The 19104-nt window shown below is 51.9% G+C and overlaps 1 protein-coding gene and 1 long non-coding RNA gene across 3 annotated transcripts in view; one reads left to right on the plus strand and one right to left on the minus strand.

Moving 5' to 3' along the window:
* The window catches only part of KCND3 (potassium voltage-gated channel subfamily D member 3), a 226828-nt gene that overhangs the window by 197563 nt on the left and 10161 nt on the right, over positions 1-19104 (plus strand). For both annotated transcript variants that reach the window (XM_001928519.7, XM_021090024.1), the window contains exons 3-5: positions 11056-11218; positions 18599-18700; positions 19000-19089. In XM_001928519.7, the coding sequence (XP_001928554.1) occupies positions 11056-11218; positions 18599-18700; positions 19000-19089 (355 nt within the window). The remainder of the gene's footprint in view (positions 1-11055; positions 11219-18598; positions 18701-18999; positions 19090-19104) is intronic.
* Positions 1643-13395, minus strand: LOC110260346. The gene is made up of 3 exons (XR_002343508.1): positions 12883-13395; positions 2503-2564; positions 1643-2176 (listed from the first exon to the last, which is right to left on the minus strand). It is a non-coding gene; the product is annotated as an uncharacterized LOC110260346 (long non-coding RNA).

Consider the following 19104-nt stretch of genomic DNA (forward strand, 5'->3'; position numbering starts at 1 on the left):
GCCAGGCAGGCCAACCACTGCAATGGCAGGGAAAGGTCACACATCCCCTTTTCCCAGGATTCTTTGCTGGCAGAACCAGAAACACCGCCCTTAGCACCTGAGGGCTTCCCTGCCGGGTGTCTGGGTTCACACCACTTTGAGAGTTTCTCCATTTTCTGGAAGCTGCTTTCTCCTGTGAGTTAGCAAATCCTTTGGCTCATTTCTCACCTCCTGCAGGAGGGCAGAAGAAGAAAGAGGGTGCTCTGAAGCCAGACAGATTTGGAACACTGGCTTGGGTTGGCTGATGATCCTGGGTAGGTTAACTCAACGTCTCTGAGCTTTGGTTTCCTCATCTCCAAAACGGGGTTCATAATACCTCACAGGGTTATTGTGAAGATTGAATGCTAAGTAAAAATAAACGTATGGAATGGTCACTGTGATTTTGATAGATTCCCCTGCTCTGCGCCTCGGCTCTCCCTTCCGGGCACCCCCTCCCCTGCGCCCACCCCCCAAGCTTCAGAGGAACCTCAAAGTTCCAAAATGCCAACCCATCCTTTTGCAACGGGCTTGCTCCTGGGGCTCACTTTGTGGGTGAGCCCCAGGAGCACGCTGAGCTGTAGGGTCGTGATCTGCGGTGTGAGGGGAGAGGGACGTGGCAGGAAGGAGGCGCGATATGGGGCTTTTGTTTCATTCCCCAAGTCCTCCTCCTCGGGACTCAGCAGCACAGGGCTAACGGCATTTTGGGGGGTGGTTAGGCTGCTCCCCTAGATCTGGTCGCCTCTGAAGCCCCCCTCTGCTCTCTAACCAGACCACTGCCTGCCATGTGGACCCCTCAGGGACCGTGGCTTCGGGCGGTGGCAACTAGTGGTGTGTACACGGACTTTGAAATCTGAGCAGGAGTTCCCGTTGTGGCGCAGTGGTTAACGAATCCGACTAGGAACCATGAGGTTGCGGGTTCAGTCTCTGCCCTTGCTCAGTGGGTTAAGGATCCGGTGTTGCCGTGAGCTGTGGTGTAGGTTGCAGACGCGGCTCGGATCCCGCGTTGCTGTGGCTCTGGCGTAGGCCAGTGGCTACAGCTCCGATTCGACCCCTAGCCTGGGAACCTCCATATGCCACGGGAGCGGTCCAAGAAATAGCAAAAAGACAAACAAACAAACAAACAAAAAAAAAAGAAATCTGAGCAGCTTGATCCCTGTTTCCTTCTGCAGCCGGCTGACCAAGTGACCTCGGGCATACTGCTTCACTAACCCTCTGTGCCTCGGTTTCCTCATCTGTAAAATGAGGCTAAAAACTGCATCTTCTGCGTGGGCTGGCTGGGAGGAACACATGAGACCATGTGTTTGCAGTGCCTGATGTGATTTAAGAGCTCAAAAATAAAGTTAGAGCAAAATCCACAGGAGGGGGTTAGGACATGGAAAGAGTCTGACCGGAAATTTGTCAAGGGGTGGATTTATCAACTGGGGCTGGTGTTTTTTCTTTTGTTTTGTTTCGTTTAGGGTCGCACCCGAGACGTATAAAAGTTCCCAGGCTAGGGGTCAAATCAGAGCTGCAGCTGTCAGCCTATATACCACAGCCACAGCCACAACTGCGCAGGATTCGAGCGGCATCTGCAGCCTACACTGCAGCTATGGCAATGCCAGGTCCTTAACCCACTGAGCAGGGCCAGGGATGGAACCTGTGTTCTCAGGAATCCCAGTCGGGTTCATTACCACTGAGCCACAGCGGGAACTCCACGGCTAGTGTTCTTGGTGTCCTCCGGGCTGGTCTACCGTTGTCCTTTGTCCCTGGGCAAGGAGGCAGCCACAGGGGTCTGAACTCACTGGAACTCACTGTGGCACCCAGCCTGCTCTCCCTCCTCTCCTCACCTTGACTCCAGCCACCAGGACCACTTGCATCCCCCATCTGCACCTCCACCACCCAGGGTTCCAGGAGCAGAGGCTGAAGCCAAGGTCAGGGACGTCCCAGTGGAGAAGGTGGGTGCAGAAGTGGGTGTGGCAACGAGGCAGAGACCTTCTCCCTGAAGAACTTCATCAGGGACGTGCCTCCTGGACCGAGCTCCCAGCAGCCGAGCCCTGAACAGGCAGTGCCCTGGCCTTCGGTGAAGAAAGGACTCCCCACCAGATGGGCAGCCTTGCCCCTACCTGAGAGGAAGGCGGAATTAGACGGGGGAGCTTGGCATGCACTTATCACTCAGTACCTGGAGGAGGAAGTGAAGGCAGCAATTAATTGTACAAGGCGGGTGGTTTGTGCAGCTTACGTTGAGATAAAAAGTTTAATTATCCCTAAGCCCTAATACAAATTAATTAGCCTTCCATATTAGGAGGGTAAGCTTCCCTGCTCTAGCCGCAGCCCAGACATCGCTGCGGATTACCGAGGATGTGCTGGCAGAGGACAGGGCGCCCTGAGCCCCGCCCAGTCGGGCAGACAGCTGGCTCCATGCGGGCCGCAGCTAAGAGCTGTGTGTGAGTCCTAAGTCTCTGTCACCCAGACCCGGCATGTCACCTCCAGGAGAGGCTTTCTTACCCCTTACTTTTCTCCAGCCTCAGAGCCAGGATGGGAGCTGGAGGAAGGGAGTCCTTGATTGCCTGAAAGAGGAAGACAGAAAGGAAATAAGGCTATGGCTGAAATTTTTTTTTCTAGGCCATGACGTTGTTTTTTTTTTTTTTCTCACCTCTTTCTTTCCTCAAAATTCCACAAAGAAAATAACCCTTGATGCCATTTGCTCTTAGAGAATCGCTGTCAGTGCCTGCACCTCAGTGCACCTGCCCAGTGGGCCAAGAGGGGTCATGGGACAAACAGCATTGCCCATCACGGCCGTCCTAGTCCTAATAACTGCTGTTTTGTTTTTTGTTTTTGTTTTTTTTATTTTATTAGCATATGCTTGACTTACAGTGTCGTGTTAGTTTCAGGTGTACAGCAAAGCAAATCAGTCATACATACAGCTGCTGTTTAATGAGTGTTTACTATGTAACAGGCATGTAGTCTTTGCAATAACATTGCAAGGTATGTTTTCTTCATTAACTCCACATACCACCAACATTTGTTGAAGTGATTCCGGCAAGGGAATGACATGCTGGGATTTGCGTTTTAAGACTGTGGCCCTTTGTGAATTGAAGAGAAACAAACGTGCAAACGAGGGATCTGGTTAAGGGCCTTTTTGCAGAAGTCCAGCCCCGAAAGAGCAGTGGTCTGAGCCCAGGATTTATTTAATAAACACTTATAAAGTTCTTTATGTTCCCCAGAATTGAGCCTTTTCCACATGGTACCACTTCTAATCCCTCACAACCCCGTGAAGTGGGTACTATTATTTTATCAGTCCCGGGAAACTGAGGACCAGGAAGTTACAGGACTGGTGCAAAGGCACCCAGCTAACAAGGGGTAAAACCAGGACTTGGCCCACGTAGTCTGCTGCCCAGAGTCCACACTTCTAACCACTACACTGCACTGCCACCACGGAGGGAGCAGAGGGGCTGAGAAGTGGCGGGAGCTTGGCTGACTCCTCAGAGCCCTCTCCACCCCCTCCCCTGGAGAAGCAGGAGGGGACGGACAGAGCCCGATAATGGAAACAGATCAACCTGGGCTCCCCCAGGCAGGTCTGCCTCTTACTGCTTAAGGCCCTTGAACAAGTCACTGACCTCTGGGACTGGCTCCTCATCCCTAAGGAGGGTTCCCCGTACCTGTGAGATTGGTTCCTTCCATCCTTCCTTTCCCCGCCCCCTCTTCTTCCAGCCAAAAGTTCCTGTTTCCCCTAGGAGAGGATTTCCGGATAATTCGCCATCCCAACTCCCTTCTCTGGACATGATCCAGTTAACCACTGTCTGTAGAATATGCAGTGTCCAGAACGCCACACAGCAGCCCAGAAGTGGTCTGCCCCAAGTGTCTGCCACACTCCATTTTTCTTTTCTTTTCTTTTTTTTTTCTTTTCTTTTTTTGTCTTTTCTAGGGCCACACCCACGGCATATGGAGGTTCCCAGGCTAGGGGTCCAGTTGGAGCCGTAGCCGCCGGCCTACACCAGAGCCACAGCAGTGCAGGATCCGAGCCGCGTCTGCAACCTACACACAGCTCATGGCAACGCCGGATCGTTAACCCACTGAGCAAGGGCAGGGACCGAACCCACAACTTCATTGTTCCTAGTCAGATTCGTTAACCACTGAGCCACCACAGGAATTCCCACACTCCCTTTTTCTGGACAAAGTACTCCCAGTCAGCCTAAGGCGGCCTTGGGCTTCAGCAGCTGCATTGCACTGGGGGCCCTGTTGAAGTTAATTCCCCCCAGTGATTCCTGACACAGATAGCTTTTAAGCTGGTCTCTCCCATCAGCCATACAAGTCATTGATTATCTGAATGAAAATGCTGATGTTGTCATTTATCTTCCTTAAAAGTAATCTGGTTGATTTCACCCATGATTACAACCTGTTAAAATCCTTTTTCAATTCATCGTAGCTCTGTCATTTAGAAATTTGAAGAGCTTACTTAAAAATAATCAGCAGGGCGTTCCCATGGTGGCTCAGCGAACCCGGACTAGCATCCATGAGGACGTGTGTTCGATCCCTGGCCCCGCTCTGTGGGTGAAGGATCTGGCTACAGCCTGGGAACCTCCATATGCCACAGGTGTGGCCCTAAAAGACAAAAAGAAAGAAAGAAAGAAAAAAAATTCCGAAGTGGCCTCATTATCACCAGCAGCGTCACCATCATCACCATCATTATTTTTATAGGATCCTAATGGAAGAAGGTTGAGCAAAAGCAATAACGCGTTGGTAAACAGCCAAAGGGAAGCTTAAGCAACCAGGGAGCCACAGCAGAGGCTGAAGTCCAACTGGTCCTCAGTAAGAACTGGAGAGGAATGCAGACTCGCCAGACTTTCCTTTGCGTCTCTCATCTCTTTCGACCCTCAGCCTGCTTCCACGTCGGCTTCTCCCAAGGGCAGAAAGCCTGGCTGCCCACAGCGCCAGAGCTTTGTTGCAGCTTCGGCTTCTTTGAAAGAGACTGATCTGGTCTCAAGGGTGAAAATCCCGCAAAGGGGAAAAGTCGGCTGACATCATTAGCCAACAGTGCAAATGCAAATCAAAACCACAGGGAGATACCATGTCCCACCCGCTAGAACAGCGAGAATCAAAAGACAAACACTAACAAGTGTTGGTGAAGATATGGAGAAATTAGAAGCTCATTTATTGCCAGTGGATTGTAAAATGGCACAGCCACTTTGAAGACAGTTCCACTGGTAAACATTGTTACCGTATGACTCCTAGAAAAATGAAAACGTATGTCCACACAAACACTTGTACACGCATTTTCCTAGAAGAATTTATTCATAACAGCCAAAAGGGGAAACAACCAAATGTCTGGCAGCTCATGATTGAATAAACAAAATGTGATATAGCCATACAGAGATACCATCGGTCCATAAAACAGGAACGAAGTATGGATACAAGCTACGACGTGAGTGAATCTTGAAACCTTAGCACCTGATGCTAAGTGAAGAAGTCAGACACAAGAGGCCACATACTGTATGATAACATTTATATTCAATGTCCAAAATAAGGAAATCCAGAGACAGAAAGGAGAGGCGTGGTTGCCTGGGGCCGAAGGGCGGGGCTTGGGATGGTCACTGCCTGCTGATTGGTGTTGGCTTTCTCTGGGGGATGATGAAAATGTTCTAAGATTAAACCATGGTGATGGTAGCACAACTCTGGAAATGCACCAAAACCCTTGAGGAGTTCCCGTGGTGGCTCGCAGTAACGAACCTGACTAGCATCCATGAGGACATGGGTTCGATCCCTGGCCTTGCTCGCTGACTAAGAATCTAACATTGCTGTGAGCTGTGGTGTAGATCGCAGACGCAGCTTGGATCCCGCGTTGCTGTGGCCGTGGTGCAGGCCGGTGGCTACAGCTCCGATTGGACCCCTAGCCTGGGAACTTCCACATGCCGCAAGTACAGCCCTAAAAAGACCAAAAAAAAAAAAAAATTGAAATGTATGATTTCAGTGGACAAATTTTATGGTATGTAAGTCACAGCTCAAGCAAGCTGTTAAAAAGGAATCCGGGAAGGACTCATCCACCCAGCCCGAGTGTGATGCCTTTTCTGCTGTTGTTGTTACTGACTAGTTGATTTACGATGTTGTGATCATTTCTGCTGTACAGCAAAGCCATTCAGTTGTACAAGTCCCCTGTGCCTCGTGGGTGCCAGGGCATCGGGAAAGGCTTATGAGGACATGACAGCTCCTCTGGACAGAGTTTGTGTCATAATGGGGAGAGGAGGGGTACAGTTCCTAAGATGGGCTGGGGTATTAGCAGACAAAACAATAGGTGCCCCCCACCACCACCACACGAGCCGTTTATAGAGAATTTATATTTATCCAGATACAGGGTCAAGTGCTTCGCTGAATTATCTCATTAATTATCACAACCACCTTGTAAGTTAGGTATATAAAACCCATTTATATTGGCAGAGGCTCAGGTTATATAACTTTAAAGGGCATTTCACTACGAAGGCACTTGACTATTTAGTAAGTCATGTGGGGCTTGGGTTCAACCTTGGATCCAAACCAGTCTCCTCTCTCAATCATTAGACCACACTGCCTCCTTCTGGCCTTATATAAGCTGTTTAAAGATTCTGGAACACACCACTGGAGACCTAACTTTGTTTTATTTTGGCCTTGCCTGGGGCATGCAGAAGTTCCCTGGGGCCAAGAGTGGATGGAACCCCAGCCATAGCAGCATCAATGCCAGGCCCTTAACCCACTGAGCCGCCAGGGAACTCCTGGAGAACTAACTTTAGATCCCTTCTTTATTTTGTTTGCTTATTTACTCTTTCACTGAAGGAGACCCTTTTAACATGAAAGCCAGGAACTTCCTTTGCTGGCATAGGACTATTTTTGGTCGTCTTTGAGAAGGGTCAGAAGGCTGGAGATGGCTGTTCAGCCCCTGCTAGCCACATTGCTGTGTCCACCACTCTCCTCCAGCTTGTCAAGTGTAGAGAGAACTGGGGCAAGAACATGTCTTGCTAAATCACAATGCAGGGATTCCCCGTCATGGCTCAGTGGTAACAAACCCAACTAGCATCCACGAGGACATGAGTTCAATTCCTGGCCTCGCTCAGTGGGTTGAGGATCCAGTGTTGCTGTGAGCTGTGGTATCGATAGCAGAGGAGGCTCTCAGATCCCACGTTGCTGTGGCTGTGGGAGCTATAGCTCCGATTCGACCCCTAGCCTGGGAACTTCCTCATGCCACAGGCGTAGCCCTAAGAAGACAAAGAAAAAAAAAATACAATTAGGATGCAGTAGGTCTGTAGCAGTCTCCAGATCCACCAGCTGGTTAACCCTCTCCAAGGAAGAAATAAGAGTGATCTGGCCAGATGTGTACTTAGTGAACCAACGCAGCTTAGTCTCCAAGTGTTTGCAAGCTGTCCCCTTAATAATCTGCTCTCAAATTCTGCCAGCAGTGGGATGGCAGAGTTGATGGATGCCAAGCCTGTTGGTCTGTGATTCCTCAGACCTGCTCTCGCCTTCTTTGAAGACAGCGATGCAGTAGTTTTCCATCTCTAGTCTCCTGGTATTTCTCTGCTGCATCATGATTTCCCGGCGATCACGGGCAGTGGTTCTCTAATGCCATCTGGGCAGTCCTCCCGTCTCCTGGGGTGGGATCCAGGTGGGCTGGCAATGCAAATCCACTGAAGACAGCTGGCCACTTGCCTCCTCTCCCCTCCCTTACCTCAAGCTCTGGATCTTTTTTGGTTCCCCCACGTTTGTCCCAGCCTCCCCAAGATAAGGCTTGTTCTTCTCGGTGGAGAAGGCAGAGAGCTCCTGGGAGTTGAGTTGTTCTGCTTTCTCTCTGTATTTGTTACCAGCAGACCATCTGCCCAGCAGCAGGCATAGCTTTCCTTCCAGTGGGTAAAACAACTTGCCTGTTGTCTTTAGCGTTTTTTCGCCAGCATCCGTCATGGAAATGGAGCCTTCCTGACACTGTCCTTACATGCGCCTGCCAGGCTTCGTTTTCATCCAAGGTCATGGGTCCAATAGCCACCTTTCAATCGTGTCTCCTGAAAATCCCAGCAAACATGATATGAATGGGGGCAGCCCCCTTTGTCTTCATCCCTGGGGTCATTCGAACTTGGAACAATCAGCCTCTCAGCAACAGAGACCATGGTTTTCAGATGCCTAGATAATAGTAGTCGTATTTCTTGTTTGTAGAGCTAGATATGTCGCAATAGGGTTATGAGGTAGGTTACTCTTATTATCTCCATTTTCTTTCTTTTGTTTTTGTGGCAGGTGGAAGTTCCCAGACGATGGACCAAACCTGAGCCACAAAAGCAACGATGCTGAATTTTTTTTCTATTTATTTATTTTTGTCCTTTTCTTAAAAATTTTTTTCTTTAGGGCCACATCCCTGGCATATGGAGGTTCCCAGGCTAGGGGTCAATGGAGCTGTAGCTGCTGGCCTACACCACAGCCACAGCAAACGCCAGCTCTGAGCTGAATCTGCAACCGACACCATGGCTCACAGCAATGCCGGATCCTTCACCCACTGAGCGAGGCCAGGGATCGAACCTGCGTCCTCAGGGATACTAGTCAGTTTCATTTCCACTGAGCCACAACAGGAACTCCATTTTTTATTTATTTATTAATTTTTGCTTTCTAGGGCCACACTTGCAGATATGGAAGTTCCCAGGCCAGGAGTCAAATCAGAGCTACAGCTGTCAGTCTACACCACAGCTCACGGCAACGCTGGATCCCCGACCCACTGAGCAAGGCCAGGGATTGAACCAGGAGCCTCATGGATGCCAGTTGGATTTGTTCCCACTGCGCCACAATGGGAACTCCACGATGCTGAATTCTTAACCACTAGGCCACGAGGAAACTTCTATCTTCATTTTCTAGACAAGGAAATTGAGGTTCAAAGTGACATCCCCCCAAGGTCACACAGTTATTTTATGGTGGAGCTGGGTGGGTCTTGAACTCATGTTGTCTAACCTCAGAAGCCAAGTTCTGGACCACTTCACTGAGGCCACTCCCGGGCACCCTGGCAGAGCAGGCAGACCTAGCATCGGAGTTCCCAGAAGGACCTCTCACAGGCTTTACCATCAGCGGCAAGTCTGAGACAGCTTGTGCCACCATAAAGGGCCTGGCCACTGAAGGGGAAGGAGGAGAGTCCTCAGAAGAGGAGTCTATTTCTTGGGGGTAGAGAGGCTTAAATGAGATCATTCACCCACTCGCCAAGTATGTGTCAACCGCTGCACGTCCTCGACAAAGCCCTTACATGTTCGGGGGGGAGGATTCATGGTTCTGAAATGCCCCCCCCCATAGCCTCTCTGGACCCCAGGAAACCTGTGCCCCTTGGGATAAGTGACTCGGAGCCTCCCACTTTTGGGAGCCACCATCCCTGGTCATCCGCAGCCTGTGTCTGCTCCCGACACCCAGAGGGCAGAAAGAGGGCAGAGATGGTATTTCTGGCTTTGGCCAAAGGACTCATCACAGCTCTCTCCTTAACGTGGCCTTTAAATTATCTCAGTAAAGAAGAGGCTGTGGAGCGCACCTTATTGATCGGAGGAGAGAGGCCCTGGCCTGCCCGCCGGGCTGAGCAGGAGCCAGGCCACACCGGTCCCGGAGGGCAGCTGCCTGGGTGTGAAGTGTTCAGGAGGGCATGCCCCGGAGTGGCATCACAGCATAGGGGCTGGAGCTCAAGGCCCTGTTCTACCACAGTGTGGCGAGTAGAAAAGAGGTGAGGAGTTCCCGTCATGGCGCAGGGGGAACGAATCCGACTAGGAAGCGTGAGGTAGCGAGTTCGATCCCTGGCCTCACTCAGTGGGTTAAGGATCTGGCCTTGCCATGAGCTGTGGTGTAGGTCACAGACACGGCTCCAGATCTGGCGTTGCTGTGGCTCTGGTGTAGGCCGGTGGCTACAGCTCCAACTGGACCCCTAGCCTGGGAACCTCCAGATGCCACGGGTATGGCCCTAAAAAGACAAAAAAAAAAAAAAAAAAAAAAAAAAAAGGAGAAGAAGAAAAGAGGTGAAAGCAAGGGGAGCAGGTTTAGTCCTCCTCCAGCTGCGTCCAGACCTGGGTGGCCTCCTCACGACTCCCAGCCTGGTTCCTGCATCTGTACAACGGGGACCAGGGTTCCAGGCTCACAGAGCTCACGGAGCTTATGTGAGGCAAATGCGTAAAAAGTGCTTTATCAAGTATAAACCCCCACATGACTAGAAGGCAGTTTATTATTTGGTTTTTGTGGGGTTTTTTGGCTTTGCTTGCTTGCTGTTTTTTTATGGCTGCACCTGCAGTATATGGAAGTTTCCAGGCCCGGGACTGCATCCAAGCTGCGGCTGCGGCAGTGCTGGATCCTGTGCCAAGCCTGGGGTCGAAGCCTCGCCTCCCCATTGACCCAAGCTGCCGCGGTCGGATTCTTAACCCACGGCACCACAGTGGGAACGCCTGTTATTTTTCTTATGATAAATGAAATCCTGTTGTTCCTCTTGAAACTCACCCAAGGCTCCCCTTTGAGCCTTAGTCCCCGTCACAGCCTGCAGACACTGCGTGGACGGCCCCACTCGTGAACCTCAGTCCCCTGTTGTGGGGCTCTGCCTCCTGCCTTGTGCACCAGCACCACCCTTCCTAGAACAAGCCAAGCTCCTTCCTGCCTCAGGGCCTCCGTACTTTCTGTTCCCTTTGCCTGGCATTTCTTCCCCCAGTGTGTTGCATGGCTCGATTCCTTACCTTCCGATCTTAGCTTAAATGTGGCCTCTTCGGAGAGACCTTTCCTGACCCGACTCCCCCAAGCCGGCCCAGCACCGTCTCTGTGCCCTTTGTGGACACTGCCACACGTCACAAGGCTTTTACGTATTCCCTCCAGTGTTCGCGATCTTCCTCTCGCAGGATGTTGGCTCTGTGCACACAAGGATCTTGTCTGTTTTGTTCACTCCCGGGTCAGATCACAGTACCTGGCACGTAGTAGGCACTCTAAACAATAGTCCAATGAATGAATGAAGGATTGCATGCATGGCGAGTGATTGGCAGGGAGGCCTGACCTGTTTCCCAGGTGGCCCCTCTTCCTCACACCTGTCTCTTTCTCCCTGTGTCTCAGATATGGAGACATGGTGCCCAAGACGATTGCGGGGAAGATCTTCGGCTCCATCTGCTCCCTGAGCGGTGTCCTCGTCATTGCCCTCCCGGTCCCTGTGATCGTTTCCAACTTCAGCCGGATTTACCACCAGAATCAGAGAGCTGATAAGCGCAGGGCACAGAAGGTAAGCCCTCAGCCCCGGAAAGGGCGCAGGCAGCCCTGGAGATGGTGCCCTGGCCTCGTGCCGCCGGCACAGGAGTTCCTGGGAGAATCACTGCCCAGACAAGCCTCCGGCTTTGGAAGATAAAGCAGCTCCAGGCCCTTCCTTCCTACCTGCCCGCGTCCCGCGCTCCAGCCCCGGTCAGCTACACAGCACGGGGAATCCTCAGCCCCCCACTATCTGATGCTCTCCCTGGTTCCCCCTCCAGCACCTCCAGCATCTCAGCCCCCAACACCGAGCAAAGCCCCACCCTCCGTTTCCCAGTCGAGAGCTTATTAGGGACACCACTGCTCCTCAGAGCCCCATAACAGCCTACACCAAACACGGTGACAAAATTGAATCTGCTAAAAAGAAAAATGAATACTCTGAAAGGAGAACATTCTGAGGCCATTGAGCTCAGGACAAATGGCCCAACGGGCTCTAGTCACCCCAGGGTGTCATGGGACGAAGCATAGAACTGCGTCAGGATCTAACCAGGGGTCCTGAGCAGAGATTCCAGTGACGTCCAGTGTTCGAGGCTCAAGAAGGCCGGGCAGGGGGGTGCGCCCTCCCTCCGCAGAATGGGGAAAGGTGTCTGAAGCCTCTGTGCCCAGACAGAAGCCTCCTTTCCTTCTTCTTTTTTTTTTTTTTTTTTTGTCTTTTTAGGGCCACACCTGCGGCATTTGGAGGTTCCCAGGCTAGGGGCTGTATTGGAGCTATAGCTGCCAGCCTACACCACAGCCACAGCAACTCAGGATCCGAGCCACATCTGCGACCCACAGCTCACCGAAACGCCAGATCCCTGACCCACTGAACGAGGCCAGGGATCGAACCCTCATCCTCATGGATACTAGTCAAGTTGTAACCCACTGAACCACAACAGGAACTCCTTAGAAGCCTCCTTTCCTGACTGGCCTGCACTTTCTCCACAGAACAGCTCACTGTCTCACCCACATGTTCAGGGCATCTGGCTGGTGAAGGTTCTTGGACCCAGGGGGCAGTTTTTCATTTCTCTTCTGATCTGGGCTGAAACGCTCCCCCCATTAGCTGTACCTCAACCTCCAGGGGGCACAGTCAGAGCCTCTCACGGGGCAAGGGGAGCTTTCATGGAAAGGGTCGCTTATGGGACCTGAAATGTATCCTTATTCTATTCTTTCATTCATTCATTCCACACATGTTTACTGAGCACCTACTATGTGTCGGGCCCTATGCATGGCAGCTGCTGGTTTCCTGATCCCCACTTCTGCCCTTCCACTTACAGGGACAGCCCCCAAGTGGCAGGGCTTCCTTGACAGGTCCAAGGATGCCACAATTTCAGAACAGATCTGTGTAGGGTGACTGAAACAAAGTCACAAAGATCAGGAAAATTAGCTCTGAAATGTATAATAATCCACATGTAACAATACCTAACAAAACATACACTACACCACAGCCACAGCAACATATTATATTACGCTGTTATATATGCTGTTATATAATAAACAGCGTATCCCGGCCGGTGCCCCTGAGGCCACCTCCCCCTTGCCCTCCTGTCTCCCTCCGCCTGTGGGGAGACACATGGTGACCTCACTTGACCTGGGTCAAGGGCATTGTCAGCCTGCCCTGGATTGATCTGCCGGCCCCTCCATCCCTCCAGAACCATTTCCTACCTCTTCACTCAAGGTCATGGCTGCTCCGCTCCCATCCTCTGCTAGCCCGCCCAGAAATAGAAGTCTTATCTCTGTCCCCGTTCAGGTCAGCTGACAAGCACAGCCCTAAAGAAAGGGGCCAGCAGAAACTGGGATCTCGTTTCCAAATCAAGGCGCCCGGGGCCCGGGAGGGCCAGGGGTCCTATAGCGACCACAACCCCCAGCCTCTCCCCCAGGCACACAGGTTTTTCAAAGAGCAGCGAGGATCCGAGGAATCCTCAGCTCACACACTAGCCTAGGGCTGTGCCCACGACAGCCCCACTCAAGCTGTGCTTTAGCCACTCCTGTGCCACCTTGCCCTCCATGCTCACACCCTCCGTGCTCGCATCCAATGTCATTTGGCCCCCGCAAAGAACATGACAGGGGCCGTTCCTCCCCAGAACTTTATGAAGCTCATCCTGTGCGATCAAGATCCAGGAGGGGAGTTCCCGTCGTGGCTCAGCAGGTTACAAACCCAGCTAGGATCCATGAGGACATGGGTTTGACCCCTGGCCTCGCTCAGTGGATTAAGGATCCAGCGTTGCTGTGGCTCTGGCTTAGGCTGGCGGCTGCTGCTCTGATTCAACCCCTAGCCAGCGAACCTCCATATGCTGCGGCCCTAAAAAGCAAAAAAAAAAAAAAAAAAAGGATCCAGGAGGACTCAGCTTTGGGTCATGCTTCTGTGTAGGACCTCAGGATGAGCCTCCTCCCTCTGCCTCTTTCTGTCCCTCGAAATCAGAGGAAGTATTGACAGTGCTTTCCCCTGGCCTGCGTACGGTCTGTCCTCAGGGTTGCTCAGCTCTGTCTCTTTCACCTTGCACTTCCCGTGCCGGGAAAAGAACACAAGAGCACCACCTGCCCTGCCACTGGGCCTGTCCCTGCGGTGAGGCAAGGAAGGCAGGTCCAGGGCCTTTGGGGAGTGGAGAGAAGGGACAGGAAGGGGTCAGAAGTGCTGATGACCGGCCTCAGCCCAGGCCGCATCCTGGGGAGCATAGAGGTGAGCTCCAGCCCCGCGCCTCAGGGGGAAAGAAAGGCTCGAACATTGTCATCCTTGTCCCTTGCCACCGATTTGCTCGGGATTATCACTGAAGTGGCTTCACGACCATTTACTACAGAGACCAAGTTCTCTGAGCCGGTGAACTGGAGGTCAAGTTAGAAGGTCTGGCAGGGGACAGAGAGAGAGGAGCATCTGACTGGGGATTTTCTAATGGAACAAAATGTTTTTATTGTTTTGTTTTGTTTTAGGGCCACACCTGAAGCATATGGAAGTTTCCAGGCTAGGGATTCAATCAGAGCTACAGATGCTGGCCTAGGCCACAACCACAGCAACACAGGATCCAAGCCACGTCTGTGACCCACACCCCAGCTCACAGCAATGCTGGATCCTTAACCCACTGAGCAAGGCCAGGGATTGAACCCACATCCTCATGGATACTAATCGGATTCATTTCCACTGGGCCACAAATGGGAACTCCCTCTAAAGGAAAATTTTTATTGAAATAATTGTAGATCCATGTGTAGTTATAAAATGACCACATCCAGAGCATAGATGTTGCTGCAGTTCACCAATACTATTCAGACTTTTGCTTGTCGTGTGTGTGTGTGTGTGTGTGTGTGTGTGTGTGTGTGTGAAGCTTGATACAGCTCTGTCACCTGTGCAGGTTCATGCATCCGCCACCTCAGTCAAGGTACCACAACAGTCAGTTCCGGCACCTCAAGGATCCTTCTCATCTTTTATAACCAAACCCCCAGCACTCTGCCACCGCCCCATTCCTAACCCCTGGCAACCAGTTATCTGTCCTCCCTTTACAAAATGTTGTCTTTTTTCTTCTTTTGCTTTTTAGGGCTGAACCTGCAGAATATGGAAGTTCCCAGGCTAGGAGTCGAATTGGAGCCGCAGTTGCTAGCCTACACCACAGCCGCAGCAACGCAGGATCCGAGCCATGTCTTTGACCTATACCACATCGTAGGGCAACGCTGGATCCTTAACCCACTGAGTGAGGCCAGGGACCAAGCCCACATCCTCATGGATATTGGTCAGGTTCATTACCACTGAGCCACAATGGAACTCCAACATGTCTTCTTTTTTAGTTCTTTTTTTTTTGGGGGGGGAGAGCTGTACCCATGGCACTCAGTCATTCCTGGGCCAGGGATCAAACCCGCATCACAGCAGTGACAATGCCTGATCCTTAACCCACTGAGCCACCAAGGAACTCCCCTTTCATTCTTTAAATGGTATATCCATGGGCGTTTACAGTAGCTAAGCTTTAGGGACTGGCTTTTCCATTTTGTGTAATTCCTGGAGATTCATCGGAGGCTGTGCATCAACAGTCCACTCCCTGTCCTTGCTGAACAATATTCTGTGGTATGGACGCATCACAGTTAAGTTTAACTGTTCACCTGTTGAGGGACATCTGGTTATTATAAATAAAGCTGCTAACATTCGTGCACGGGCTTTTGTGTGAATGTAAGTTTTCATTTCTCTGAGACACATGCCTGAGTGCAGTTGTCCGTGTTCCCTTTCGGCTTTTCCATTTCTCCCACTTCCCTCTCTGGCAGAGATGGCAGGACTCACAGCCCAAGGGAACCTGCCAGCAGACAGCGAAGAGGTTCATCGGGAAAGTCTTCTCAGGCACAACAGAATCCTTGAGCTTAGGAGTTCCCGTTGTGGTTCAGTGGTTAACGAGTCTGACAAGGAACCATGAGGTCGCGGGTTCGATCCCTGGCCTTGCACAGTGGGTTAAGGATCCGGCGTGTCCGTGAGCTGTGTTGTAGGTTGCAGATGTGACTTGGATCCCCCGTCGCTGTGGCTGTGGTGTAGGTCAGCCGCTACAGTTCTGATTAAACCCCTAGCCTGGGAACCTCCATATGCCGAGTGAGCGGCCCTAGAAAAGGCAAAAAGACCAAAAAGTAAATAAATAAATAACATAGCCTGGAGAGTTCCTATTGTGGCTCAGCAGGTTAGGAACCTAGTTAGTATCCATGAGGATGCAGGTTTGATCCCTGGCCTCGCTCAGTGGGTTAAGGATCCAGCGTTGCCGTGAGTTTCGGTGTAGGTTCCAGACTTGGCTCGGATCCTGCATTGCTGCGACTGTGGCCTAGGCTGGTGGCCATAGCTCTGATTGGATCCCTAGCCTGGGAACTTCCATGTGCAGCGGGTGTGGCCCTAAAAAAGCAAAAAAAAAAAAGAAAAGAAGAAAGAAAAATTAATTTAAAAACTGAACTTCCCGTGTGGCTCACAACATAACCACTCAGTGTTGCTTCTACAGTGACTGTGGCTCGACCCCTGGCTCGGGAACTTCCATATGCTGCAGGTGCAGCCAATAAATAAATAAATAAATAAACAAATAAAAATACAAAAATTAACAAGTAAAATAGTCTAGATGATCTCCATGTTCCTATAACTCTCACACTGTGCTCCTGGCCACAGAAGAGAGGGAGGCTGATCCGTCCACACAAGGAGTGTGCTAACGTGGCTTTATTAGCACAGTGGCTTTATTAATGTGACTTTCTCACCAACTGTGTAGGACCGTCCTCCTTCCTGGGCCGTCACCAGCCTCACCTGAGCATGCTCTGTAGGAAGCTCTGTGCTGGGGGCTGAAGATAAAAATATGCATAAGTGACGGGCTCTGGCCCTCGGGAGCTCAAAGTCAAGCCAAAAGTCCTCACCAAATTACACATGCGGGGTATGGTTCTGTAAATACGTGGCAAACCTCTTTATCCTGTGTGGGGGGGAATGATTAAGCGATATAGGGCATTTGATATGACAGTCCATTGCTTTAATAGAGCCCAGGGTAAGATAAGATTAAAAGAGGTGCCACAAAGGCAAGCAGGAGAATCTTTCATCTCTAGAAAGTAATGAAGACAGACCCCAGATACAAGAAAGGTCTGCCTCTAAGTGGTGCGATCAAATTATATACGGCGATAATGAGCTTGACACAATTGGATTTCCATATGCAGCTCTCAACACCCAGGACTCAGCCAAAGCAATAACGGCTCCATCCTCAAATGCTGAAGCACTGGCTTGAATGTAGACACCCGGCTGAGGGGAAGGCTGGAGCCGGAGTCCCAGGGAGGAGAATTGTCTGGACCTTGAATGCACGCTCTTGGCTCCTCTTGGCTCGGAGGGAAGAGGAGCGACGGGGCTTACTCGCCCTCCTTTCCCTCCCGCTTCCTCTGCTCATTCTCCAGCCGGAGGTCGTGGGCTCCTCTTCCAGGCTCCAGCGCTGATCTTTTCCCCATATTTAGAAACCGGGGAAGGTCCTTGACTTGTCCCTCCAAGGACATGCTGACCGCAGGGGGACTTCTCCGGAAACAGTAAACAGAGTGTGTTCTCTGCGCTTCTGTTGACGGCCTGGATCCAAGTCCCTGGCCTCCTTTTAGCAGATGAGCCAGCCAGCAGGACCCTTGGAGGGGACGCTTCCCCAGGCTGGGGAGAAGGTGACAAGAAATGGAAATTGCCACCATTTTCCAAGGGCCCCTCTGTGAGAGTCCACACTGAGGTTAGATGCAGACTTTCCCAGAGGCAGGAGGAAGCACCTCTCTGCCTAGGAGCGGGTGTCGGGGCAGTCTGCGTCCACGTGGGCACCTCTGCTTCCAGGAGCAAGGGAAGCTGGCTCCAGATCAACAAGAGCCCAGATGTTAAGGCGCATTTTTTTTTTCAAACCAGCAGGAACCCCTCTATCTGTCCCTTCTCCCTTCCTCCCAAAGCCTCTTGCCTCTTGGGCCTCCCTCGGTGGTTGTGCTGCTGTCATGGTGACACTGATTGCAATTATTAGGAAGGAGAGGCGAAGCCGGCATGTGCACTGTGTCCCACTGCCTCTGGCAGCAGGAGCAATACCACGCAGCCCTCCCGCAGGACACCGCTGAAGGCTCCCAGGGATGGAGCTGGGGAGAAGTCCAGGTGTCCCAGCAGAGCCAGGACGGTGTATGGACGTGCCCCATCCTCCCCCGCCTCCCACACACACGCACTCCCACAGCCATCGCCCCAAGACAAACAGACATCGACACATCCGCGCCACTCCCAAAGACAGACATGCCATGCCGCTGTAAATTCCTTTATTGATTCACAAATTGTTAGGCATCTGTGAACAAAACAAAACTGCTTCCCTCCAGGAGTTTACATTCTGGGGGCGGAGAGAGACGGTAGCAAGAGAAACATAAAACCTACTTACGCTACCTTAGTAGTGGATGCTAAGGGAAGAGGGGGACGAGGGGAAGGGGCTGAGGGGCGCATATACACGCTCCTTGCTTTTCTCAAAATTAACTAGTTTTGGGCATCTGCTGTGTGCGGGGAGCTGGCACTGGACCCTCGGGGAGACAAGGAGAGCTCTGCCATGTGCTCCTTTAAGGCACGTGCACTGCTGAGCCGATGGGGTCGTGAGATCTGGGGACGGAGGGAGGACTTGGATGCGTGATGTCTCCCTGGCCGGGATCACACCCAGGCTGGAGAGATGAGTGCAAACCCGAGGCACTTTGCCCAGGACTACGCTCCATTCCCCGGGTTGAAGCCTCTCCATCCAGCCCCAGGTCTATAAACAGAGATCCCGTGGCTGAGGAAGCCGCTTCCTCCCCCTCATCCGACATCCCCTGGGAACCTGGCTTCTTCGGGACAGCCCCCTGTCGCTGGCTTTGCCAGGCTCACTGTCTTTTTGTCTCTTGGTCTCCCTCACTCTTTCGTGATCTCTGCCCATCACAGAAGGCCCGCCTCGCCAGGATCCGTGTGGCCAAAACAGGCAGCTCCAATGCCTACCTGCACAGCAAGCGGAACGGACTCCTCAACGAGGCCCTGGAGCTGATGGTGGGTGCCTGGAGGACCTGGGGGGGTGGACAGGCTTGCCTTCTCTTCCTGGGGCCACCAGCACCCCCACCCCAAAGCCCCAGACTTGCCCTGGGGCACCAGCTCCTCCACTTACCTCTCCCGGAGGAGACCAGCTACCCCGAGATCAGCTTTAGCTCAAGGGTCCCCGGCCCAAAGTTAGCGTGTTCGAGGGTGACCCTAAAATTTGGTTCATCTGGATTTTTCTGGTCCCTCCCACCTTTTGTGGAGAGAAGGGGCGCTGCCCGCTTTATAACCTGGGTCTCTTCTTTTCTGCCCAGGGCACCCCGGAAGAGGAGCACGTGGGCAAGGCCACCTCGCTCATCGAGAGCCAGCACCATCACCTGCTGCACTGCCTGGAAAAAACCACTGTGAGTCCCAGCCCA

This window comes from Sus scrofa, chromosome 4 (genome assembly GCF_000003025.6).
Source record: "Sus scrofa isolate TJ Tabasco breed Duroc chromosome 4, Sscrofa11.1, whole genome shotgun sequence".
Taxonomy (NCBI): domain Eukaryota; kingdom Metazoa; phylum Chordata; class Mammalia; order Artiodactyla; family Suidae; genus Sus; species Sus scrofa.